Here is a 24,521-nt window from a genome sequence, read left to right as displayed (position 1 = left end):
ACTAAAACTAAACCAAAATATACTAAACTAAAACTAAACTAAAAGTAGCCACCCAATATTGTATTGAAGAATGGTTTTCTAGAGAGATCTTTTTAATGGAAATAGCGAACATGCATAATATATGATGACAGTAGTTAAGATATGTCCATCAGTCACTGGCTGTGATATTCCAGATACAGTCAAAAGTTTTGGCACCCTTGAAATTGTTTGAGAAAATTAAGTATTTTTCACAGAAAATTCTAATTGCAATTGCACATTTTGTTATACACGTTTGTTTCCTTTACATGTATTGGAACAACACAAACCCCCCAAAATTGGCCACAAAAATTTGTTGGCACCTTTCCAAATTTGTGGGTAAACAACTTTGTTTCAAGCATGGGATGCTCATTAAAACTCAACTTCAGCAAGTAACAGGTGTGGGCAATATGAAAATCAGACCTGAAACCTGATAAAAAGAGAAGCGTTAACTCGATGGTTGCATTGCGTGCCTGTGTGTGCCACACTAACCTTGGAGAGCAGAAGGAGGAGAGGAGAACTGTCTGAACACTTGAGAACCAATAATAATTAAAATGCCTTTATTAATACAAGCAGCAATAGCAATAGAAAAAATACATTAAAAGTGTGCACACAACATAGCAACAATAGTAATAATTATACTAGACTTAAAATCAAAGAGTATAATAGGACCAAAGGTGACTCATTAGACCCCAATGTAATACCTCCTGCTAGAACAACAGTTCCATTTATGATTTCTAATAATAAGGGACTAAAAAATGTGTAGATAATGAAAAAAGCCAAAATTGTGCATTTGGGGTTTCAATGCAGTGCCCAGTGTCCAAAAGCTGGCTTTTCGCCCTAGGTCATTGGTCTTCCAGCAGGACAATGACCTCAAACATACTTTAAAGGCCCCGTCTCACATAGCGATTTACCAACGATCACGACCAGCGATACGACCTGGCCGTGATCGTTGGTAAGTCGTTGTGCGGTCGCTGGGGAGCTGTCACACAGACCGCTCTCCCCAGCGACCAACGATCAGGGGAACGACTTCGGCATCGTTGAAACTGTCTTCAACGATGCCGAAGTCCCCCTGCAGCACCTGGTAACCAGGGTAAACATCGGGTTACTAAGCGCAGGGCCGCGCTTAGTAACCCGATGTTTACCCTGGTTACCAAAAAAAACAAACACTACATACTCGCCTTTCGGTGTCCAGGTCCCTTGCCGACTGCTTCCTGCTCTGACAGTGCCGCCGTAAAGTGAGAGCAGAGCGCAGCGGTGACGTCAGCGGTGCTGTGATGTGCTCTCACTGTACGGCCGCACTCAGTCAGAGCAGGAAGCAGACGGCAAGGGACCTGGACACCGAAAGGCGAGTATGTACTGTTTGTTTTTTTTGGTAACCAGGGTAAACATCGGGTTACTAAGCGCGGCCCTGCGCTTAGTAACCCGATGTTTACCCTGGTTACCAGTGAAGACATCGCTGGATCGGTGTCACACACACCGATTCAGCGATGTCAGCGGGACCTCAACGACCAAAAAAAGGTCCAGGCCATTCCGACACGACCAGCGATCTCACAGCAGGGGCCTGATCGCTGGTACGTGTCACACATAGCGAGATCGCTACTGAGGTCGCTGTTGCGTCACAAAACTTGTGACTCAGCAGCGATCTCGCTAGCGATCTCGCTATGTGAGACGGGGCCTTAAGAAGCACCCAGTAATGGATGGAAACAAAACGCTGGAGAGTTTGCAAGCAATTATTCTGGATCTAAATCCCATTGAACACCTCTAGAGAGATCTTAAAATTTCTGCTGGGAGAAATCGCCCTTCAAATACTGTATGAGAGACTTGCAGCAGTTTGCAAAAAAAGAGTGGTTCAAAATTCCATTTGAGACATGCAAGAGTGTAGATGGTTATAGAAAGCGATTAATTGCAGTTATTTATTGCAAATGGTGTGCAACCAAATATTAAGTTTAGGGTGCAAACAATTTGTCCAGACATTTTTTGGGGCTTTGTGTGAAATGATGTTCTATTTTCCTTTTCTTCTCAGTTTATTTGTGTTGTCTCTATACACACATAGGAAATAAACATGTGTATAACAAAACGTGTAAGTGCAATAATTTTCAGGGAGAAATGCTTAATTTTCTGGAACAACTTCAAGGGTGTCAACACTTTCTGCCATGACTGTATGTATGTTTTGGAACTTGCTTGACTAGGATTAGTTATTTAAGATACAGAGTTTTAAAATAAAAAGACATGGTCCACTTTGTTGATCTATCATAAAGTTTGAGCAGAGTGTAGCTAGAGTGTAGCTATTCATTTGCTGCATTGTACTTAATACTCACTGTTGCATATCCATGACTGGGATCAGTTATCAGACTGGGATGTTATCTGGTGGAAGGTGCTATAGCAAATAGATGAAGCCAGGCCCAATGTCTTTGATCATCTAACCACCCCCTGGTGTGCTGGCCCCAGCTGCCAAATTATCCCCAACCAGTTCCTACAATCCATCTCTCCTGAGCCTGGATTGAGGTCTATAAATTTAGAATCATCCTTAGGGGTACAGGCATGTGGGGGTACACGCAAGCATCCCATTTATCCATGCGCTTTATTTCTATCATCCTGTGTTCCGTTGCCATACACATTCACTGTCCCTTCACCCCTCCACCACGACTCATACACATCAGCCTCTCTATACTTCCCTCTTCCATGTACTGCTCCCATGCACTTTTCACCTTCCTGAAAAACCTCAGCCCATCTTGCCCAAACACATTGCACAAAAAAAACTTCAAACAATTCCAATACCTACTTGCTCTTTATCCTCCTACTCCTTCTGATTTCGGGGGATATCTCCCCCAACCCTGGTCCACCATCCCCTACCTCAACCTCTATCCTACCTCGTATCAAAACCACGCTAATGTTATTAATATTACTTGTACTCCTTCTTATCCTTCTTTTAATTGTGCCTCTGGAATCCATGGGCTTTATGTAACAAACTTCCTTTTCTGCACAATTACTTTCTGAACAACTCTCTGAATCTGTTGGCCCTCACTGAAACCTGGATTCAGGATTCTGACACTGTCTCCCCTGCTGCCATTTCCCATGGTGGCCTACAATTCTCCCATTCCCCCAGACCCACAAACAGACCTGGTGGTGGCGTCGGCATACTCCTGTCCCCACAATGCACCTTCCGGGTCATCCCCCTAGTTCCATCACTCTCATTCCCTTCTTTTGAGGTCCACACCATCAGGCTCTTCCGTCCCCTCTCCCTCAGAGTAGCAGTCATTTATTGGCTCCAGAATCGCCCAGCCAGTTCCTTGACCACTTCTCAGCCTGGCTGTGCACATCATGTCCTCAGAACTCCCAACCCTTATCCTGGGAGACTTCAACATCACCATAAACAGCCCCACTCCAACATCTGCATCCCAGCTTCTATCACTGACCACTTCTCTCGGCCTCCCACAGCTCTCAACCTCTGAAACACACAAAGACGGTAACACCCTTGACCAGGTCTTCGCCCGGCTCTGCTCAATCTCCTACCTAGATAACTCACCGCTTCCCCTCTCTGACCACAACATTCACTCCTTCACGCTCACAATCCCTCCCCCACCCCAGCACACTCCTACCTACTACACATTAAGAAATCTACACACCATTAACTCTCACATACTTTCAGACTCCTTACACTCATCGCTGTCCCCAATCTCCTCTTTTTCCTGTCCTGATCAGGCTGTTCACCACTACAATGACACTCTCAGAAGCACCCTGGACCAAGTAGCGCCCCTCACCCTCAGAACCTCCAAGCACAGAGTAAAACAGCTCTGGCTCACATCACAATCTCTGCTTCTCCAGCAATGCTCTAGAAGTGTTGAATGCTTATGGAGGAAAACTCGCAAACCAGAAGAATTCATCCACTTCAAATTTATGTTAAGAACCTATAACTCTGCCTTTCACCTCGCCAAACAGACCTACTACACCACGCTGATCTCCTTACTATCCAACAACTCCAAGAAACTTTTTGACACCTTTCACTCCCTCCTCAGGCCAAAAAGCACAAGCCCCTATCACAGACATTTGTGCTGATGACCTGGCCTCCCACTTTATAGAGAAAATGGATAATATCTGACAGGAAATCCGCTCCCAGACACTAAGTGCTGTAACTCCCATCCCTCCCTGCATTTCCCCTGGCTCACTCTCCACATTTGACCCCATCACAGAAGAAGAAGTCTCCAGGCTCCTCTCTTCTTCTCGTCTGACTACATGCACAATTGACCCCATTCCCTCACATGTCCTCCAGTTGCTATCTCCAGTCATCACAACTCACCTAATTACAATCTTTAATCTCTCCCTCTCCTTGGGCATCTTCCCATCCCCCTTCAAACACTATCATTATTCCATTATTAAAGAAACCCTCTCTCAATCCATCCAGCACAAATAACTTCAGACCAGTCTCCAACATCCCCCTCATCTCTAAACTCTTGGAGCGCCTGGTCTACTCCCGCTTTACCCGTTACCTCTCCACTCACTCCCTTCTGGACACTTTACAGTCCAGCTTCCACCCCCTACATTCGACAGAAGCTGCACTCATCAAAGTGACCAATGATCTTCTGACAGCAAAGTGTAATGGTGATCACTCTCTACTCATTCTTCTCGACCTCTCTGCAGCTTTTGACACTGTTGACCACCATCTCCTACTCTCTAGGCTCCAGTCACTAAGCATTAAGGACAAAGGCCTCTCCTGGTTCTCACCCTATCTTTCTGACCTCTCCTTCAGTGTATCATTCGTTGGCTCCACTTCGTCCCCTCTTCCTCTCACTGTCGGGGTACATCAGGGCTCAGTCCTTGGCCCACTTGTCTTCTCTCTCTACACAGCCCCAATTGGACAGACCATCAGCAGATTTGGCTTTCAATACTATCTTTGTGCTGATGACACACAACTTTATATGTCATCCCCTGACCTTACTCCCGCTGTACTACAGAACGTCAGTGACGTTCTATCCACAGTCTCCGACATCATGTCTGCCCTCTATCTGAAACTCAACCTCTCTTAAACTGAACTCCTTCTGCTCCCACCATCTACTAAACTCCCTAAATCTGACATTTCCCTCTCCATGGGTGGCACCATAATAACACCCCGGCAGCAGGCACGCTGTCTGGGTGTCACGTTTGACACCAATCTCTCCTTCATTTCCCATACAATCTCTTGCCCGCTTGTGTCACTTACACCTAAAGAACATCTCTAGAATCCGCCCTTTTCTCACCATGGAAACAACAAAAACCCTCACTGTCGCATTGATCCATTCCTGCCTGGACTACTGTAGTGCTCTATTCATTTTCCTTCCCCTCACTCAACTTTCCCCTTTTTAGTCTATCCTTAATGTAGCAGCCAGGGTCATCTACCTGACTAATCGATATTCAGATGCAGCCGCTCTTCACCAGTCATTACACTGGCTGCCCATTCATTATAGGATCCAATTCAAAGTACTTGTTCTCACCCACAAAGCTCTCCACAGTGTGGCACCCCCTTACATCTCCTCCCTTATTTCTATCTATCGGCCTAACCGACCGCTGTGCTCTGTAAATGACTTTCGACTAACCTCTGCACTAATCCGTACCTCCTACTCCCATCTCCAAGACTTCTCTTGCACTGCGCACATCCTCTGGAATGCTCTACCCCAAGAAATTAGGACCATTCACAATTTGCATAGTTTTAGGCGTGCCCTATATACATACGGTGTTTGTTCAGATCGGCCTATCACGTTCTCTAATCAGTCATTTTATGTGTAAGGGTGCGTGTGTAGCCCATTCACTATCTTCATCTATCCCCCACTCCCTCAGAATGGCTGGACCATCATTGTAAATACATCATTTCAAGTAAGCTCCTGTACTTTGTATCTCCCCCACCTCATTGTAGATTGTAAGCTCTCACTAACAGGGTCGTCTTATTGTGCTTTAATTATTGTATTGTTAGCGTTGTTACTTATGACTTGTGTTTGAAACTGTTAAACTGTAAAGCGCTGCGGAATATGGTGGTACTATATAAATAAAGATTATTATTATTATTATTATTATTATTAGCTTAACACCAAGGATAATATAATTTTTTCCTTTCTCATCTTAATTTGGTTTCACATTTGAGGTCGGGAGGGCTGCGGATGGCTGTGTACTTCCTCCTTAAAGCTCCACCTACGCTCTGCCTACTCTGCATGCGTCCTGCGTATCTATCTTTAACATTGGGTACACAGGGACGTGCCTTGTATGTGGATGCATCCGCATGCGGCGATTTGATGTGTGTGGCGACAGCACGTAAACGCAAAATTTTGCGTTTCCGTGCGGTCACGGCACACGTCAAATTGCCGCATGCGGATGCATCTGCATACAATGCACATCCCTATGTACCCAATGTTAAAGATATGTACGCAGGGCAACGAAGGATGCATGGAGAAGTAGGCGGAGCATAGGTGGAGCTTCAAGGAGGAAAAAGGGAGGAAGTATGCTGCCATCCGCAGCCCTCCCGATCGCACGCAAATGTGAAACTAGCCTTAATTTGCCACTTTTTATTAGTTGTAAGAAAGTATCTTTTTTTTTTCTTATGCAGGGAATTTGGTCAACTTTGATAAGTATGCCACTAATAATTTGGGTTTGGAGTATGACTATGGTTCAGTGATGCACTATCCCAGGTAATACCCTGCATCTTTTGCATAGTAAAAAAATAAGTACACCCTCTTTCAATTATACGTTTCTTTCTATGTAACATTTGTGTAGTTTGTTCCAATTTGTATTAACAAATAACAGTAGAGTTCAAAAAGTAGTGTTTTTGTCTCGAAAAAAGTAAACAGATGTTAAGAAAACATGAAGAAATAACTATACCCTTCCAAATTACATGAATATCAAAAAAGTAAGTAGCAGCTAAGTGTTATGAATCAAAATCATACGATTATTTAAAGGTGTAAGGCATTAAAAGTAAAATTTTTGTTTAATGGTACAAATAGACTGATAATTGTGAGTCAATGTTTTGGTTTAAAAGCGAAAGTGTTTAGTCACCATTCATGGCACCAAGAGTGAGGAAACCGCTAAAGTAATGGCTTACCATAAAGACCACATGCCAACTTTGAAGCATGATGGTGGTTGAAAAGACAGCTGTACTCATAGGTGAATGCAAAATATGAAGAGTTTTATTTACAGTAGTCACCACACTAGAAATGTAGCAAAAAATAATGATTTGGAAGACAGCAGAAAGCAAGCAACGTTTTGACCCAATCCTGAGTCTTTTTCAAGCATTGCTATGTAGCAGGCAACAAGGGGTTAAATGCTGGGTAAATTCTTTCAAGGACTTTGGACCATGAGGCTCATTGCCAAGGTGCTAGGTAGAAGTTCCCCTGTAGTGTGTTGGATGGATGATTATTTTGCCTACTTTTGCAAACAAGCCCTCAAAATCGGCTTTTAACTAAAATAAGCTTAAGAGAAATGTAACACCATGTAATCAGCAGCCTAAACTGAGCAGAAATTATGTAATTCAACATAACAGAGTCACAAGAACACTACCAAATTGACATCCAATGGTTAAACATAAAACAAATATGAAAGGGCTGAAATGCTGTATTCAACACTTTCCCAACATGTTACGTACATGTGTAGGATGGGGGAGCCAGGGCTGTAGTCATGGCTGATAGCAATCCCTCTATCACTCTCTGGCCTTCCCCCTCCATACAAACTGAGTACCTTTCTGAGTACCTCGGTGCTGTTCCTCAATGCAATCTGGACTTGCCCGGTATGGGGATGTATTCCTCCCAGACAGTTCCACAAAATAAGAGTCACAGTCCGGTTTCAACTTCTCAGCATCAACTCTTTTACTCAGCACTTCATCCAGGGCATATTCAATACACACACAGGAATTCTCATCAGACAATGCTTCCACTTTCCCTTGCCTTCGCTCACGTACTGTATTCTAAGCGTGTCCCTGGGACGGACCGCATCTTTCGGTCCCTTAACGTACTCACTGTCCTGTACACTTGCCTACTGTGGGGGTGTTCGCCACCTTTTCACCACGGATCTGAAAACCGCTGCCCATGCAAAGATTTGCCACATCTTGTGTGACCTGGTCCCGTGCTGCTTAGATTCTCCTTCTTATGACAACTGCAGACCCCACTAATTCTGCACCGTCAATGTTGCTGATGTGTGTGCTATAACTATTCGGCCCTCTGGATCCTGTAAGCTGGGCTCACACTTCTGGGAAAACTTTATGGGCGCGCGATGTGCCCTGGGATAGACAGCCCTCCTGAGCTCATGGGCGCCCTCGCAGCGACTGACTAAAACAGGAAGCCCTCACTACATTATTCCCACCGTGCCCCTCCTATGTTAACTATTTACTATGATGCCCCCATCTAGTGGCTAACTAGGGATACTACTCCCCTAACACAAAACTGGCCCGGGGTACTTGCTTTCCCTAACAAACAGTGTGCATGACACATATTATACATTAAGACAGAGCAATACACATAAGGTGTAGCAGTACTCTTATACACAGTGGTAATACACTTTATGTGTAGCAGTACCACCATGTATGAACATATTAATGATATGCAATATATACAAACAGTGGTTGGGGAGAAAAAGAAACAATGTAAATACCACTTCCCTACACATGTATGCTACATTTCGAGTGTAGTGTATGAAATGGACTCAGAATCTGAACAAGCACTAAACATAAGATATAAGATCAAAAGGGGTTTCTTCAAATCCTCCTCTACGGGTATCTAACAGCAGTTAATGCATAAAGCTCACTTGAGTTGTGAAGGAAAAAACAACAAATATGGTGCAAAATAAAAAAATAATGTACAGTTTATTACATCATAAATAACAAACAACACTATACAAGATATGGCAGGAAAGAAGTACGACTAAAAACATACAGTGGGGAAAAAGTATTTAGTCATCCACCAATTGTGCAAGTTCTCCCACTTAAAAAGATGAGAGATGCCTGTAATTGACTTCATAGGTAGACCACAACTATGAGAGTTAAAATGAGAAAACAAATTCATAAAATCACCTTGGTTAATTTGGCCAGATTTATTTTGCAAATTATGGTAGAAAAAAAGTATTTGGTCATTAAAGGGAACCTGTCAGCCCCAAAATTAAAGGTGAGCTAAGCACAGCAGCATCAGGGGCTTATCAACAGCATTCTGTAATGCTGTAGATAAGCCCCGTTGTATCCTGAAAGATGAGAAAAAGAGGTTAGGTCACCTAGGGGCGGTCCTGCTGCGGTCTGATCCGATGGGTGTCGTGGTAAGGGGCCTCCCATCTTCATAGGATGACATCCTGTTCTTGTCTTTACGCTGCGGCTCCGGCTCAGGTGTACTTTGTCTGTCCTGTTGAGGGCAAAGCAAAGTACTGCCGTGCGCAGGCGCTGGGCCTCTCTGACCTTTCCCGGCGCCTGCACACTGCAGTACTTTGCTCTTCCCTCAACAGGGCAGACAAAGTATGCCTGCACCGGAGCCGCAGCGTGAAGACAAGAAGAGGGCGTCATCCTATGAAGATGGGAGGCCCCGGACCGCGACGCCCATCGGATCGGATCGCCCGCGTGAGTATAATCTAACCTCTTTTTTCAGGTTACATCAGGGGCTTATCAACAGCACTACAGAATGCTGTAGATAAACCCCTGATGCCGGTGGGCTTAGCTCATCTTTGATGTTGGGGGTGACAGGTTCCCTTTAACAAAAGTTCATATATACTTTGTTGGCAATGACAGATGTCAAACGTTTTCTGCAACTCTTCACAAGGTTGTCACACACTGTTGGTGGTATGTTGGCCCATTCCTCCATGCAGATCTTCTCTAGAGCAGTGATGTTTTGGGCCTGTCACTGGGCAACACGGACTTTCAACTCCCTCCAAAGGTTTTCTATGTGACTGAGATCTGGAGACTGGCTAGGCCACTCCAGGACCTTCATATGCTTCGTACGAAGCCACTCTTTCATTGCCCTGGTGGTGTGCTTGGGATCAATATCATGCTTGAAAGACCCATCAACGTTTCATCTTCAATGCCCTTGCTGATAGAAGGAGGTTTGCACTCAAAATCTCATGATACATGGTTCCATTCATTCTTTCATGTACACAGATCAGTCATTCAGGTCCCTTTACAGAGAAACCATCCCAAAGCATGATATTGCCACCCCCATGCTTCACAGTAGGTATGGTGTTCTTTGGATGCAACAAAGCAATTTGTCTCCTCCAAACATGACGAGTTTTGTTTCTACCTGTTCTACTTTGGTTTTGTCAGGCCATATGACATTCTCCCAATGCTCTTCTGGATAATTCAAATGCTCTCTAGCAAACTTCAGACAGGCCCGAACATGTATTGCCTTAAGCAGGTGGACACATCTGGCCCTGCAGGATCTAGTCCCTGGTGGTGTAGTTTGTTACTGATGGTAGCTTTTGTTACGGTGGTCCCAGCTCTATGCAGGTCATTCATTAGGTCCACCGTGTGGTTCTGGGATTTTTGCTCACCGATCATTTTGACCCCACGGTTTGAGATCTTGCGTGGAGCCCCAGATCAAAGGAGATTATCAGTGGTCTTGTTTGTCTTCCATTTTCTTATTATTGCTCCCACAGTTGATTTCATCACGCCAAGCTGCTTGACTATTGCAGATTCAGTCTTCTCAGACTGGTGCAGGGCTACAATTTTGTTTCTGGTGTTCTTCGACAGCTCTTTGGTCCTCACCATAGTGCAGTTTGGGGTGTGACAGCTTGAGGTTGTGGACAGGTGTCTTTTATACTGACAACAAGTTCAAACAGGTGCCATTACTACAGGTAATGAGTGGAGGACAGAGGAACCTCTTAAAGAAGAAGTTACAGGTCTGTGAGAGCCATAAATCTTGTATGTTTTTAGGTGACCAAATACCTAGTTTCCACCATAATTTGCAAAATAAATCTTGCCAAGTAAGACAAGGTGATTTTCAGTCTTTGTTTTCTCATTTTGACTGCAAATTGTCTCTTCAGAGAGGAAGAGGACTAGAACTCTAGCGCCACCTATTGGAAGTAGCAATCCTAACAGTCAATGTCGACCCTTTAACGAGCCTTGTCACATGACTTAGGATAATTGCCAAACCAGGTTTGGCTATTATCCTAAGTCATGTGACAAGGCTCGTTAAAGGGTCGACATTGACTGTTAGGATTGCTACTTCCAATAGGTGGCGCTAGAGTTCTAGTCCTCTTCCTCTCTGAAGAGACAATTTGCATATTTCCCAGAGGAGCATTGCAGCTTTAAGTCTCCTCACCTCGACATCCTTATCATTTCACTCTATGCAAGGAGAAACGATACTTCTTGGATCCTCATTTTGACTGTCATAGTTGTGGTCTACCTATGATGTCAATTACAGGCCTCTGTCATCTTTTTAAAAGGGAGAACTTGTACAATTGGTGGCAGACTAAATACTTTCCCCACTGTATATAGGGACGATAATGGTTATATATACTCAATAAAGTAAGAGGCATAAAGAGTCCCCTATAACTATGATCCTGATTGGTAATGTTTACCATATGTCACTTAAAAAATATATTGTCATTAAATATGTATTATGGTCCTCTGCAATATAAGATATAATATTATGAAGGGCATTAGGGTCAGTGCAGCAGAGCATGCAAAGGAAATATCAATATGCAATTCCAACATGTATAAACAAAACCTTGGGGAACACATTTAACACCATTAACACTGACTGGAGGTGGTCTCAATGGTGATAATAGAAATAAGCATCATATATAGACAATACCTTGAGACATGGTATATGACAAGAGCAAAAACAAGTACAGTAGGGGGCGCACAGGCACCTTGACACACATTTCACCCCACTGAGTATTGTCATTCATCTATGCTGATGAAGAAATAAATAAGTTATGTCAAAATTAGAGCTGAGCGACTATTTCAATGTTTGGTTTGGCTCACAATCACCAAATTTGCAATATTCATGAATTAAATCACCAAGTATAGCCAAACATACACAGCACAAAAGCTGCGTGACAGCGTGGGAAACACTGTCGTAGCGCTTCTGATCAACGGTGAAATAATCCTCGCCGGTCAGAGAGTCATCGTTCCCATGCTGTCAGAAGACAGCCTGAGCGCTCAGCTGTGATCGGAAGTAAAAAGTTTGCCTATGGTCACTGGTGTCAGCTGATGGAACTATAGCTCCCATCAGCTGACACTTGCTTCTGCTATTAACAGTGAGAGCAGGAGCGGCAGATAGGAGTATTCATCAGCCACTCCTGCGCTGTAAATAAATAATTTAAAAAAACCCTGCTTGGGTTCCCCTGTATTTTTGATAATCAGCCAGGCAAAGCTCACAGCTCAGCTGTCAGCTTCAGCAAGGTTGGTTATCAAGATTAGAGAGGTCCCCACACCGTATTTTTAATTATATAACTAAATAATTAAAAAATAACGGCATGTGGTTCCCCCATTTTTGACAACCAGCATTTCTAAAGCAGACAGCTGGAGGCTGGAAAGGGGCCATGGATATTGGCCCTTCCCAGCCTAAACATAGCAGCCCGCAACTGCCCAGAAAAGGCACATCTATTAGACGCACCAATTCTGGAACTTTGCCCAGCTCTTCCCACTTGCATGACAGTGTGGCAAACACTGCTTCTGATCGGTGGGGAAACCCCCGCCGATCAGAGGGCGGCGGTTCCCAACGCTGTCAAAAGACAGCGTGAGCACTCAGCTGTAATCGGAGGCATACAGTTTACCTCCAGTCACTGGTCTCAGCTGATGGGACAACTGCTCCCATCATCCTACACCTGCTGCAACTAATAACAGTGAGAGCAGGAGCGGATGATGGGAGTATTCATCAGTCGCTCCTGCTTATTATCTATTATCTATTATCAAGAATAGAGGGGCCCCAACGCTGTTGTCATACCGGCCTTCCCCTGATGCTGCAGCCGCTTCTCCTGTCAGCTCCTCTCACTGCGTCTCCACTCGCCGCTCTCAGCATCGCGCCGGTTCCCCGGTTCCTCCTCCTGCTGCTCGGGGATTCCGGCGTGGTGTCCACCACGCTTCCTCCTTCCTCCGTCCTGTCTCTGCTCCGCACATGCGCCTTAGGACGCGGGCGCGCGCTCTTTCCCCTTCTTAACCCCTTCCGCGCTCCTGGGTTCTCCAATCAGGTAGTTCCTTGGGCTATATCTGGCCTCTCCTCCATAATGGAGGCGCCTGATTATTGTGTGCACTTTGTACCCAGTTCAGGCCCTGTCTGGTTCTGATTCTTGTCTGTGCCTGACTGGTCTGCCCTCGCAGGCTTCTTTCCGTGTTTAACCTCTTGTCTCCCTCCGTCCTTTCAGCCCTGCCTCCTCTAGTCCATTCCTTGTTTTTCCCGCTTCCTTCCCTTCAGTCCCTTTACTATTCTCTCCATTCTCCCGTCCTCCCTCTCCCTTCTCTTCCAAGAGCCGCCCTTCTTGGTACCGGCTGTTACGGTACCTGTGCCCCTCGGGCCTGCTCCCAACTATCCCTGTATAGGGGTTTGCATCCCGGGTTCGCTCGCCCCTGGGTGCGTCGGTACCGTGACCCAGAGGGTCCACTCTCTTTTCTCTTGTCTTTCTCAGACATCACAGTATAATCAGGCCATGGACCCCGCTGGTGCCTCTGCAGCAGTGCAGAAAGAATTGCTGTTCTTACGTGAGAATCAGACCCGAATCATGTCTGTTATGAAGTCTATGGACTCTCGGTTAACAGCTCTACAGACTTCAGATCCTGGTAACGCCCCTTTACTGGCAGGACTCCAGCAGCAGCTCGCACAGCAGCGAGATACCCAGTCCCATATTCTTTCCTACATGGTGTCCGTCGACGACCGTCTACTTTCTCTACAGTCAGCGGCCGCCGCTTCTGTCTCTCATCGTGATCCTGTACCCCTTCCTCCTCCTCGTTTGGGAAAGCCCCCTAGATATGGCGGTGATCCCAAATTGTGTCGGGGTTTTTTGAATCAGTGCCGTCTACACTTCGAGCTCCTGCCCCAGCAATATCCCTCAGATCGTGCTAAGGTGGCCTTTATTGTGTCTCATCTCGAGGGAGAGGCTCTGTCTTGGGTAAATCCTCTGTGGGAGCGGGATGACCCGGTAGTTGCCAGTATACAGGTTTTCCTGGACACATTTCGTAAGGTCTTTGATGAGCCAGGTAGGGTGGCTTCTACCACCGAGTCCCTCTTTAACCTGCAACAAGGAAACCTTACTGTTGTGCAATACGCTATCTGCTTCCGGACACTTTCCTCTGAGCTCGGGTGGAATAATGAGGCATTGGTAGGGGCTTTATGGAGAGGGCTCTCGTCTAAGATTAAGGATGAGTTCGCTGGTCGGGATACCCCTACTACCTTGGAGGATCTCATATCCCTGGCTATGCGTATTTATTTACGTTTCCAGGAGTGCACTCGGGAGCAAGTCAGGGAGAGAAGATCCTTCAGGACTAATTTGGTACCAGGTTCTCCTCCGATCAAGGCTTCCGCTTCACCCGCCCCTGAGCCTATGCAGGTGGATCGACTTAGGTTGTCAGAACAGCGACGCAGGGAGAGGTTGGCACAAGGCTTGTGTCTCTACTGCGGAGGGGTTAATCATTTCCTGTGTTCCTGTCCAGAGAGGCTGGGAAACTCCTCCACCTAGGTCAGGTAAGAGAGGCCTTCCTAGGTGACCCAAATCCCTCTCTACCCCTAACTATTTCAGCTTTGATTTTTTTAGTTCTTGAGCGTAGATCTGTGGAGGCGTATGTGGACTCGGGTGCGGCTGGTAATTTCATTCGAGAGGAGGAGGTGAACAAGTTTCGGATACCGGTTGTAACTCTTGAGACTCTGCATCTAATTTCTGCAGTAGATGGCAAACCCTTACCTGTTCCTATTAAAATGGTTACTCTCGAGTTGGAGATGCAGATTGGTGCTCTACACCGGGAGAAGATTGCATTTTATGTTTTGCCCAATCTATCCCATGCTCTGCTCTTGGGTCTACCCTGGCTCAGGTCGCACGAGCCTGTTCTTGATTGGCGCTCTGGAGAAATACTTTGCTGGGGTCTTGGTTGTCATGAACGTTGTTTCCTGTCCGTCTTCCGTCCAGGTCTTCCTCTAGCATCTGTCAATCTTTCAAGTATCCCTTCGGCCTATCACTCGTTTGCCGATGTCTTTGATAAAAAGGAGGCAGAGTCCCTTCCTCCACATCGTACCTAGGACTGCCCTATTGAGCTAATTCCTGGAGTTTCTCTTCCCAAGGGAAGAACCTATCCTTTGTCTTCGGCAGAGACTTCAGCCATGTCAGAATACATCCGAGAGAATTTAGCCAAGGGTTTCATCTGAAAGTCCTCCTCCCCAGCTGGAGCCGTTTTTTTTCTTTGTCCGGAAGAAGGATGGATCCCTTCGGGCTTGTATTGACTATCGAGGTCTGAACGCCATCACGGTCAAGAATAGGTATCCTCTACCGTTGATTCCTGAACTTTTCGACCGATTGAGAGGAGCCCGAATTTTTTCCAAACTAGATCTGCGAGGAGCCTATAACTTGGTCCGAATTCGCGCTGGAGACGAGTGGAAGACCGCCTTTAACACTCGTGATGGTCATTATGAATACCCGGTCATGCCCTTTGGTCTCTGTAATGCACCAGCGGTCTTCCAGGAGTTTGTGAATGACATCTTCCGCGACTTACTGTATTCTTGCGTAGTGGTATACCTGGATGACATCCTTATTTTTTCGCCTGATTTATCCTCTCACAGGAGAAGTGTTCATCTGGTCCTACAACGACTTCGGGAGAATCGTCTCTACGCGAAGATCGAGAAGTGTTTGTTTGAACAAACTTCCTTGCCCTTCTTGGGATATATTATTTCTGACATGGGGTTGGAGATGGACCCTGAGAAATTGTCTGCTGTACTCAAATGGCCCCGCCCTATTGGAGTTAAGGCCATCCAACGATTTTTGGTCTTCGGTAACTATTACAGACAGTTCGTTCCGCATTTCTCTTCAGTAACCAAGCCTCTCGTCGCTCTTACCCAGAAAGGAGCGAAACATAACGTTTGGCCTCCGGAGGCTGAGGACGCCTTTCTCTCCTTAAAACAGGCCTTTTCTTCAGCTCCTGTTCTTCATCAGCCTGTAACCAGCAGACCCTTCCTCCTTGAGGTAGATGCCTCCTCTTCGGGAGCCAGGGCGGTTCTCTCCCAAAGATCTCTCTCTGGTCGTCTGGCTCCTTGTGGGTTCTTCTCGAAGTCATTTTCTCCCGCGGAATGCAATTATTCAATTGGAGACCGAGAATTGCTGGCTATAAAGATGGCTCTACAGGAGTGGCGTTATCTCTTAGAGGGGGCCATTCACCCCTTTGTTATTTTCACAGACCACAAGAACCTAGCCTACATTCAATCCGCTCAGAGACTCAATTCCAGGCAAGCCAGATGGTCTTTGTTCTTTTCTCGTTTTGATTTTAAACTTCATTTTCGACCTGGAGACAAGAATTCTAAAGCGGATGGCTTTCCCGGTCCTTGCAATCTCCCGAGACGGAAGAGGGTCCTTCACATATTATTGATCCTGCCAAAATCATCATGGTAGCTCCCTCAAATCTCCTCTCTGTTCCTCCTGGCAGAAATTTCATCCCGTGTGACAAGAGAACAGAGGTATTGCATTGGGGACATTCTTCCAAGATTGCTGGACATGTCGGTACCAAGAAGACTCTTGCTCTTCTCTCCCGGTATTATTGGTGGCCGTCTCTCCGACAAGATGCTTCTGATTTTGTAGCCTCCTGCATGACCTGTTGACCTGTGCTAGAAACAAAGTACCTAGAGTATTGCCTTCTGGTCTCTTGCATCCATTACCCGTTCCCGAAGATCCTTGGCAACAAATAGCCATGGATTTCGTTACAGATCTACCCCGCTCTTCTGGGTGTACAACCATCCTTGTGGTGGTGGACCGGTTCTCCAAGATGGCCCATTTCATTCCCCTGCCTGGATTACCTTCGGCTCCTGAATTGGCAAGAATTTTCATCCATCAGATCTTCAGATTACATGGACTTCCTCTACGAATCGTGTCTGATCGGGGGGTTCAATTTATCTCTAAGTTCTGAAGAGCACTCTGTAAGCTCTTAGGCATATTGCTGGATTTCTCCTCCGCCTATCACCCTCAGACCAACGGCAAGTGGAACAGATAAATCAAATTTTGACTTCCTACCTACGCAACTTTACCAACGCTCATCACGATAATTGGGTGACTCTTCTTCCTTGGGCTGAGTTTGCCCATAATAATCATCCTAGCGAGGCTACTTCTAAGTCTCCATTCTTTGTGGTCTCTGGTCTGAACCCGGGAGTACCTCTTCCTATGCCTTCTCCTTCTGGAGTGCCTGCAGCGGATGCTCTTTCTTCTGAGTTTTCCCTAATTTGGAGAGAGACCAAGGAGGCGCTTGTACGGGCTGCTGCCCAGATGAAGAGACACGCTGACAAGAGGACGAGAGATCTTCCACCGTACCATCCTGGTGACAAAGTCTGGCTTTCGATCAAACATATCCGTTTGAAAATCCCTTCTTACAAGTTGGGTCCTCGTTACATCGGTCCCTTCGAGATTTTGGGACGTATTAACAACGTGACCTATAAATTGAGGTTGCCGGCTTCGCCCCGAGTCCCTAACGCCTTCCATGTCTCACTACTGAAACCTCTCATCCTTAATCGATTTTGTCCAGCACTGCTTGACTCCCCTCAGCCTTTTGGCATTGACAAGGATTTTGAAGTAAGAGATATTCTAGCCATGAAGAAAGTTAGAGGAAGAGTCTTCTATCTTATTGATTGGAAGGGGTTTGGTCCTGAGGAGAGGTCTTGGGAGCCTAGGGAGAACGTTAACGCTCCACGGATTCTGAGAAGATTCTTGGCCAACCTCGGAAGGGGAGTCTTAGGAGGGGGGGTACTGTTATACCGGCCTTCCCTGATGCTGCGGCCGCTTCCCCTGTCAGCTCCTCTCACGACGTCTCTACTCGCCGGTCTCAGCATCGCGCCGGTTCCCCGGTTCCTTCTCCTGCTGCTCGGGGATTGCGGCGTGGTGTCCGCACTTCCTCCTTCCTCTGTCCTGTCTCTGCTCCGCACATGCGCCTTAGGACACGGGCGCGCGCTCTTTCCCCTTCTTAACCCCTTCCGCACTCCTGGGTTCTCCAATCAGGTAGTTCCTTGGGCTATATCTGGCCTGTCCTCCAGAATGGAGGCGCCTGATTATTGTGTGCACTTTGTACCCAGTTCAGGCCCTGTCTGATTCTGATTCTTGTCTGTGCCTGACTGGTCAGCCCTCACAGGCTTCTTTCCGTGTTTAACCTCTTGTCTCCCTCCGTCCTTTCAGCCCTGCCTCCTCTAGTCCATTCCTTGCTTTTCCCGCTTCCTTCCCTTCAGTCCCGTTACTATTCTCTCCATTCTCCCGTCCTCCTTTCTCTTCCAAGAGCCGCCCCTCTTGGTACCGGCTTTTACGGTACCTGTGCCCCTCGGGCCTGGTCCCAACTATCTCTGTATAGGGGTTTGCATCCCGGGTTCGCTCGCCCCTGGGTGCGTCGGTACCATGACCCAGAGGGTCCACTCTCTTTTTGTCTTTCTCAGACGCCACATCTGTTTTTTTAATGATTTAAAGAAATAATTAAAAAAAACGGCATGGGGTCCCCCCATTTTTGACAACCAGCCTTGCTAGAGCTGACTGCTGGGGGCTGGTATTCTCAGGCTGGTAAAGGGCCATAGATATTAACCCCCCAGCCTAAAAATAGCAGCCTGCAGCTGTCCAAAAAAGGCACATCTATTACATGCACCAATTCTGGTGCTGTGCCCGGCTCTTCCCACTTGCCCTGTAGTCAGGTGACATCAAGCCCACCCCTTAGTAATGGAGAGCAGTCTATAAGACAGATATCCATTACTAATTCTATAGTTGTATGGTAAATAAACACACAGCAAGAATAAAGTCCTTTATTTGAAAAAATGACACAGACTCCTTGAATAATCTTAATTAAACCATACTTACAACCTTGCCTACTTCAACCAAAACCCTCTTTCTCCTGTAATAAAGCTAAAATTAAAAACAACAATATACCATACCTGTCCGTCATTCTGTCCCATGCCGTAATCTATGTCTGGGGTGCCAAGATGTGACCGTCCAGACTGAGAACCACTGGTGAATGAGCAGCTGCGAGCACAGCCTAAGTGACTAGCAGTGACATCACTGTTTCCTAAATGGCTAATGATGATAAATATAATCTACCTGTGAGTAATCAAGTCTCTGTATAAATGCACCTGCTCTGTGATAGTCTCAGGGTTCTGTTTGATGCACAGAGAGCATCATGATGACCAAGGAACACAACAGGCAGGTCCGTGAAAATGTTGTGGAGAATTTTAAAGCTGGATTTGGATACAAAATTATTTCCAAAACTTTAAACATCCCAAGGAGCTGTGTGCAAGCGATCATATTGAAATGGAAGGAGTATCGTACCACTGCAAATCTGCCAAGACCCGGCCGTATGTCTAAACTTTCATCTCAAACAAGAAAAGACTGATCAGAGATGCAGCCAAGAGGCCCATGATCACTCTGGATGAACTGCTGAGATCTACAGCTGAGGTGGGACAGTCTGTCCATAGGACAACAATCAGTCGTACACTGCACAGATCTGGCCTTTATAGAAGAGTGGCAAGAAGAAAGCCATTTCTCAAAGATATCCATAAAAAGTGTTGTTCAAAGTTTTGCAACAAGCCACTTGGCAGACACACCAAACTTGTGGAAGAAGGTGCTCTGGTCAGATGAAACCAAAATCGAACTTTTTGGCAACAATGCCAAGTGATATGTTTGGCATAAAGGCAACACAGCTCATCACCCTGAACACATCATCCCCACTGTCAAACATGGTGGTGGCAGCATCATGGTTTGGGCCTGCTTTTCTTTAGCAGGGACAGGGAAGATGATTAAAATTGGTGGGAAGATGAATAGAGCCAAATACAGGAACATTCTTGAAGAAAACCTGTTGGAGTCTGCAAAAGACTTGAGACTGGGACGGTGATTTATCTTCTAACAAGACAATGATCCCAAATATAAAGCAAAATCTACAATGGAATGGTTCACAAATAAAAGTAGTTTAGAATGGCCAAGTCAAAGTCCAGACCACAATCCAATCGAGAATCTGTGGAAAGAGCTGAAAACTGCTGTTCACAAACGATCTCCATCAAACTTCACTGTGCTCGAGCTGTTTGCCAAGGAAGAATGGGCAAGAATTTCAGTCTCTTGATGTACAGAACTGATAGAGACATACCCCAAACGACTTGCAGCTGTAATCGCAGCAAAAGGTGGAGCAACAAAGTATTAAGTTAAAGGGGCCGAATAATATTGCACGCCCCACTTTTCAGTTTTTGATTTTCCACACAAATTTAAAACAACCAATAAATTTTCGTTCAACTTCACAATTGTGTTCCACTTGCTCTTGATTCTTCACCAAAAATGTACATTTGGTATCCTTATGTTTGAAGCATGATATGTGGGAAAAGGTTGAAAAGTTCCAGGGGGCCGAATACTTTCGGAAGGCACTGTATATATACAGTATATATATATATATATATACTGTAATATATATATATATATATATATATATATATATATATATATATATATATATATATTTGCTGTGTGTAAAAATGTATTCTATCTTTTCTATTCTAACCTGTGAGTGTGATTTTACTGAACGTGGTACATGAATTATCTTTTACTGAATGTTAACGACTTTTTCCGATTTTAAGAAAGATGCTTGTGTTCACGAATCCAAATGTACCATATTTCTGCCAAATTTATGTTTGGCTATCATTTTCCAAACATATTTGCTCATCTTTAGTCACAATAAAAGAAAATAATAAAGGATATGGATACAAACGTTTTTGGAATTGCTGCGTGAGATCAGTTGAAAAGGATTGCATAGTAATTGCTTATAGTCTTGTACTTCACTAAACCATTGAAAGTCTAGATCTTTCTAGACAGGGTCAGACTTATGAAATTACAATCACACAAAACAACAATTATGGAAGGTGTATTTTCGAGTATCAAATTCCTCTGTTTCATGAACAATTTTAGGAATAAGTAAGAGACTGAAATTTGACATTAGAAAATAAAGATTAAGCTTGGACATCTTAGACAGTCGTAAAGATATACTATTCTCTAAAAGGACAAAATATTTATTACAGGGAAACTCCATAGTGAAAATGATTGATAGCCTTCAAGTGCAACAAAATGAATCATGAAAATCGAATCAAGTTCATTAAATTCAACATCAAGTTGATGCCCATCCTTGAAAATAAATGTGGAAAAGTATACATGTCCCACAAAAAAGAAATATATTGGATTGGTTCTATTTTACTGAGGTCCACATATAGCATTATTTAACTTTTTTTGCAGGTAGGGTGAGTGGGTTTAAATAGGGATGAAAAATAGCTATTTCGCCATCACATTTCAGATTCTTTTCATTCTTGGCGTTAAATACACCAGCATGGACGAAGAAAGTGCATGCAGGGGTAAGATTCCCAAAATTTATTAAGAGGTGTGTGCTTCCTAATTAATTTTGTGCATTTTTAAGCTTCAGCCTGCCAATGCAAGAAAAATACAACAATTTGGAGTATATTTCAGCAATAATTTAAGACACTTTTTTGATTTGCTGGCTGCGCTTGACAAAACTCCCTTCTGACAAATCTCCACCCACTATTCAAAAAAGTCTGCAGATCTGGCTGAGACTGGCATAAAACTTGCAAAGGTTGGAAATTGTTTGCACAACTACAAGGTGCAGAATTTTTTTTTACCGTTCTGTGCCAGAATTCTGGAAATATATTTAATGAATTGTGACCATGATTTATAAGGCAAGAAATAAGACAAGGTCATCCACTACAGCCTGATGGTCCAGAGGAAGGTGAAAATCTTTAGAAAATTAAAGGTAATTTATCTTCTCTTAACTCCTTTCTGACATCAGACTTACTATTCCGTCTAGTCAGCCGTGATCACGGGGGGAGCGCGGCCGATCGCTGCAGGGTATCAGCTGATTCTGATAGACGGCACCCAGCACTAGGTGCCAGGAGCAGTCATAGACTGCTCTCAGCACTTTAACTCCTGAAATACTGCGATCAAATATGATTGCAGCATTCCAGAAGCCGGCACAGGGGCTGACAGCCTCTCTACCTTTGCATCGGAGACCCCACAGCGTGATGCAGGCTCCCGATCTTTGCCATGGTCACCCGATGTCGTCATGACGACAACCGGGTCACCAGAGCTAGGAAATTTGGTGATCATGTGCATGATCACCAAGTCTACCTGTCAGTGCCATCTAGCTTTGGATAATAAAATATGTCTCAGGCCAAGCCTAAATCACAATACTGTCAATAACTTATTATTAAATTTCTTAAAATGTTACATTATAATGACAACAAATCTTACAAAGTGATAACTGGACTTTACTGATATAATTTTATTATGATTTTCCTCAGGAATGCATTCACTACATATGTAGGACAAGATACCATCGTGCCAAAACCTGACCCAACTGTGTCTATAGGACAAAGATACGGATTAAGTATTCTTGATGTGTCTAAAATTAACAAGCTATATAATTGTAGTAAGTAACAAAGATTATTAAGCAAACACATTTATAATACCCAATGAAATATGGCAGATTAAACTATTAACACTGTCACTAAATGTTCTGCAAAAGGTTGTCTAGTGGAGCAAGTTATTATCATCTCTACATCGAATAGGTGATAACTTCTTGATTGTCAAGGATCTGAACTCTGGAACTCACTGTGCTGTTTGTGCTATTAATCAAATAGTGTGCAAAAATATACTTGACAAACACATGGCAAAAATATACAATTTTGGCAAATGAAGGCCCATGGCAAGGTTACAGTAGACTTTGGGAAATGACCAGATAGACTCTTGATCATCTAGCTTTAAATCTTGTTTGTCATCCCCAAAACACAATGTAGACTAAGTGTATAGTCGTGTATGGGACTTAGTCATAAGTCATAAACCCTTTGCACAATCCTATTTTTTAATGAATCCATTTTTCTATCTATTGTACAAAAAACACTTTTTATTCCCACAAGGGTGCACCCTTGGAGTGGCCAAGCAGCTTTAGTACATTGTTGTTGAATTTGGATACCTCGCTCCTGAAAACGGACAAATGACCTGCCCAGAACCAGTGCTGTTTAATAAAAAGCTGGTGCCTGTGCTCAGTCACTGTTGTAGTTCCTAGATCAGAGCTCGCACACATAGCTCACTCCTCACTGCACAGTATAAAGAGAGAGGGAGGTCGTGCATCAAACACCCTAGTTAGCATTCCAGAACAAAGAACTTTATTCATTTATGGGATACGCCTACATTCAGTTAATTTAATCTGTGTTAATTTAAACATTGTGTTTTGGGGATGACAGGCTCCCCTAAATTGAGGTCCTCTGGAAGTCCTTAGAAATGTACCAGTGTTGCATTCTCATGACACCAGGACAAGGAGAAGGACAATAAGAGGGCGGAGAAATACTTGGAAGTATTCTTTAGAAAAGATTCACCAAGTTTTCAAGGTGATGTAGCTTCTTCTGAGGCTAGCTGTACAGTATGTCATTATCCAGTCCGGGGTTTGTTTCTGAGTATTCTCCCCCCGGGATGGTCATGCAGGGTTTAATCTTCTCTGCCTCGTTTTGGGATCTGTCTGGCTATTTCAGTCTGCTGTTACCTGCAAGCAGCATCAGTTATAGTTCCTATCTCTGGCTTGAGCAGCTGACCCTGTTATACCCTGATTAGTCCTCTGCCCATTTAGTTAGGTCCTTTTCCTGTGTTCCCCTGTGACTTCGCTCATTGTAGTACTCGCTCTCCATGTTTTGACCCCTTGGTATTTGACTTGACTTGTCCCCTGACCTGTTTGACTGTCTTGCGTCTCTGGCTTTCCTGCTCCCAATCGGCTCTGACTTCTTTGACTTGTTTCTTTTTTTTTTTAAATTCTTTATTTAAATTTTCAATAAACATAAGAAAAACATGTTATAACAAACATAAGCTCTCGTGTCAGAAATACAGATGGTTTGTTGCTTTATAATAAGTTCATAAGACAATCAAGAGAGACTGTATTATCAATATATACTCGTTAGATAATAATAACAGTTGAGCATACAAAACAGAAAAACAAACGTTTCAGGACCATAGAAACTAGCCCTAGATATCAATATAAGCTATATAAGAAATTTGTAAGGCTAGGAGGTGCAACAGGAAGGACTAAAATATCACAAATAAAGTTGTTATCAAATTGAAGAGGAGGAATGGAGGCAATGTGCAAAAAATTGTTGCAAACGTGGAGGCGGGTCGGTCATCGCGTCTTATTTGCTAGGGGGAATAGAAGGAACTCTTGGTAGGGAATTTGAAGGGACAATCTTCAAATTAGATTTCTTATTCTAGAACTAGGAGTGGGGGATGAAAAAGAAACCCAAGGAAGCCAAGAGGCACTAAACCTCTCGTGGGTTCGTGTCTCCCAACTGGATAATTCCTCTAATCGATAAAGGTCTTGAACTTTAAGGGTCCAT

The 24,521-nt window shown here is 44.4% G+C and overlaps 1 protein-coding gene across 1 annotated transcript in view; it reads left to right on the top strand.

Annotated features, from left to right (window-relative positions):
• The window catches only part of LOC143768724 (embryonic protein UVS.2-like), an 85,587-nt gene that overhangs the window by 18,283 nt on the left and 42,783 nt on the right, over positions 1–24,521 (top strand). Inside the window, exons 4-5 of the mRNA XM_077257381.1 lie at positions 6,590–6,671; positions 22,446–22,573. Coding sequence (XP_077113496.1) covers positions 6,590–6,671; positions 22,446–22,573 — 210 coding nt within the window. The remainder of the gene's footprint in view (positions 1–6,589; positions 6,672–22,445; positions 22,574–24,521) is intronic.

Source organism: Ranitomeya variabilis, chromosome 1, assembly GCF_051348905.1.
Source record: "Ranitomeya variabilis isolate aRanVar5 chromosome 1, aRanVar5.hap1, whole genome shotgun sequence".
NCBI classification, from domain to species: Eukaryota; Metazoa; Chordata; class Amphibia; order Anura; family Dendrobatidae; genus Ranitomeya; species Ranitomeya variabilis.
Note: the sequence above shows the minus strand (reverse complement) of the source record. Positions and strands in the feature narration are given on the sequence as shown.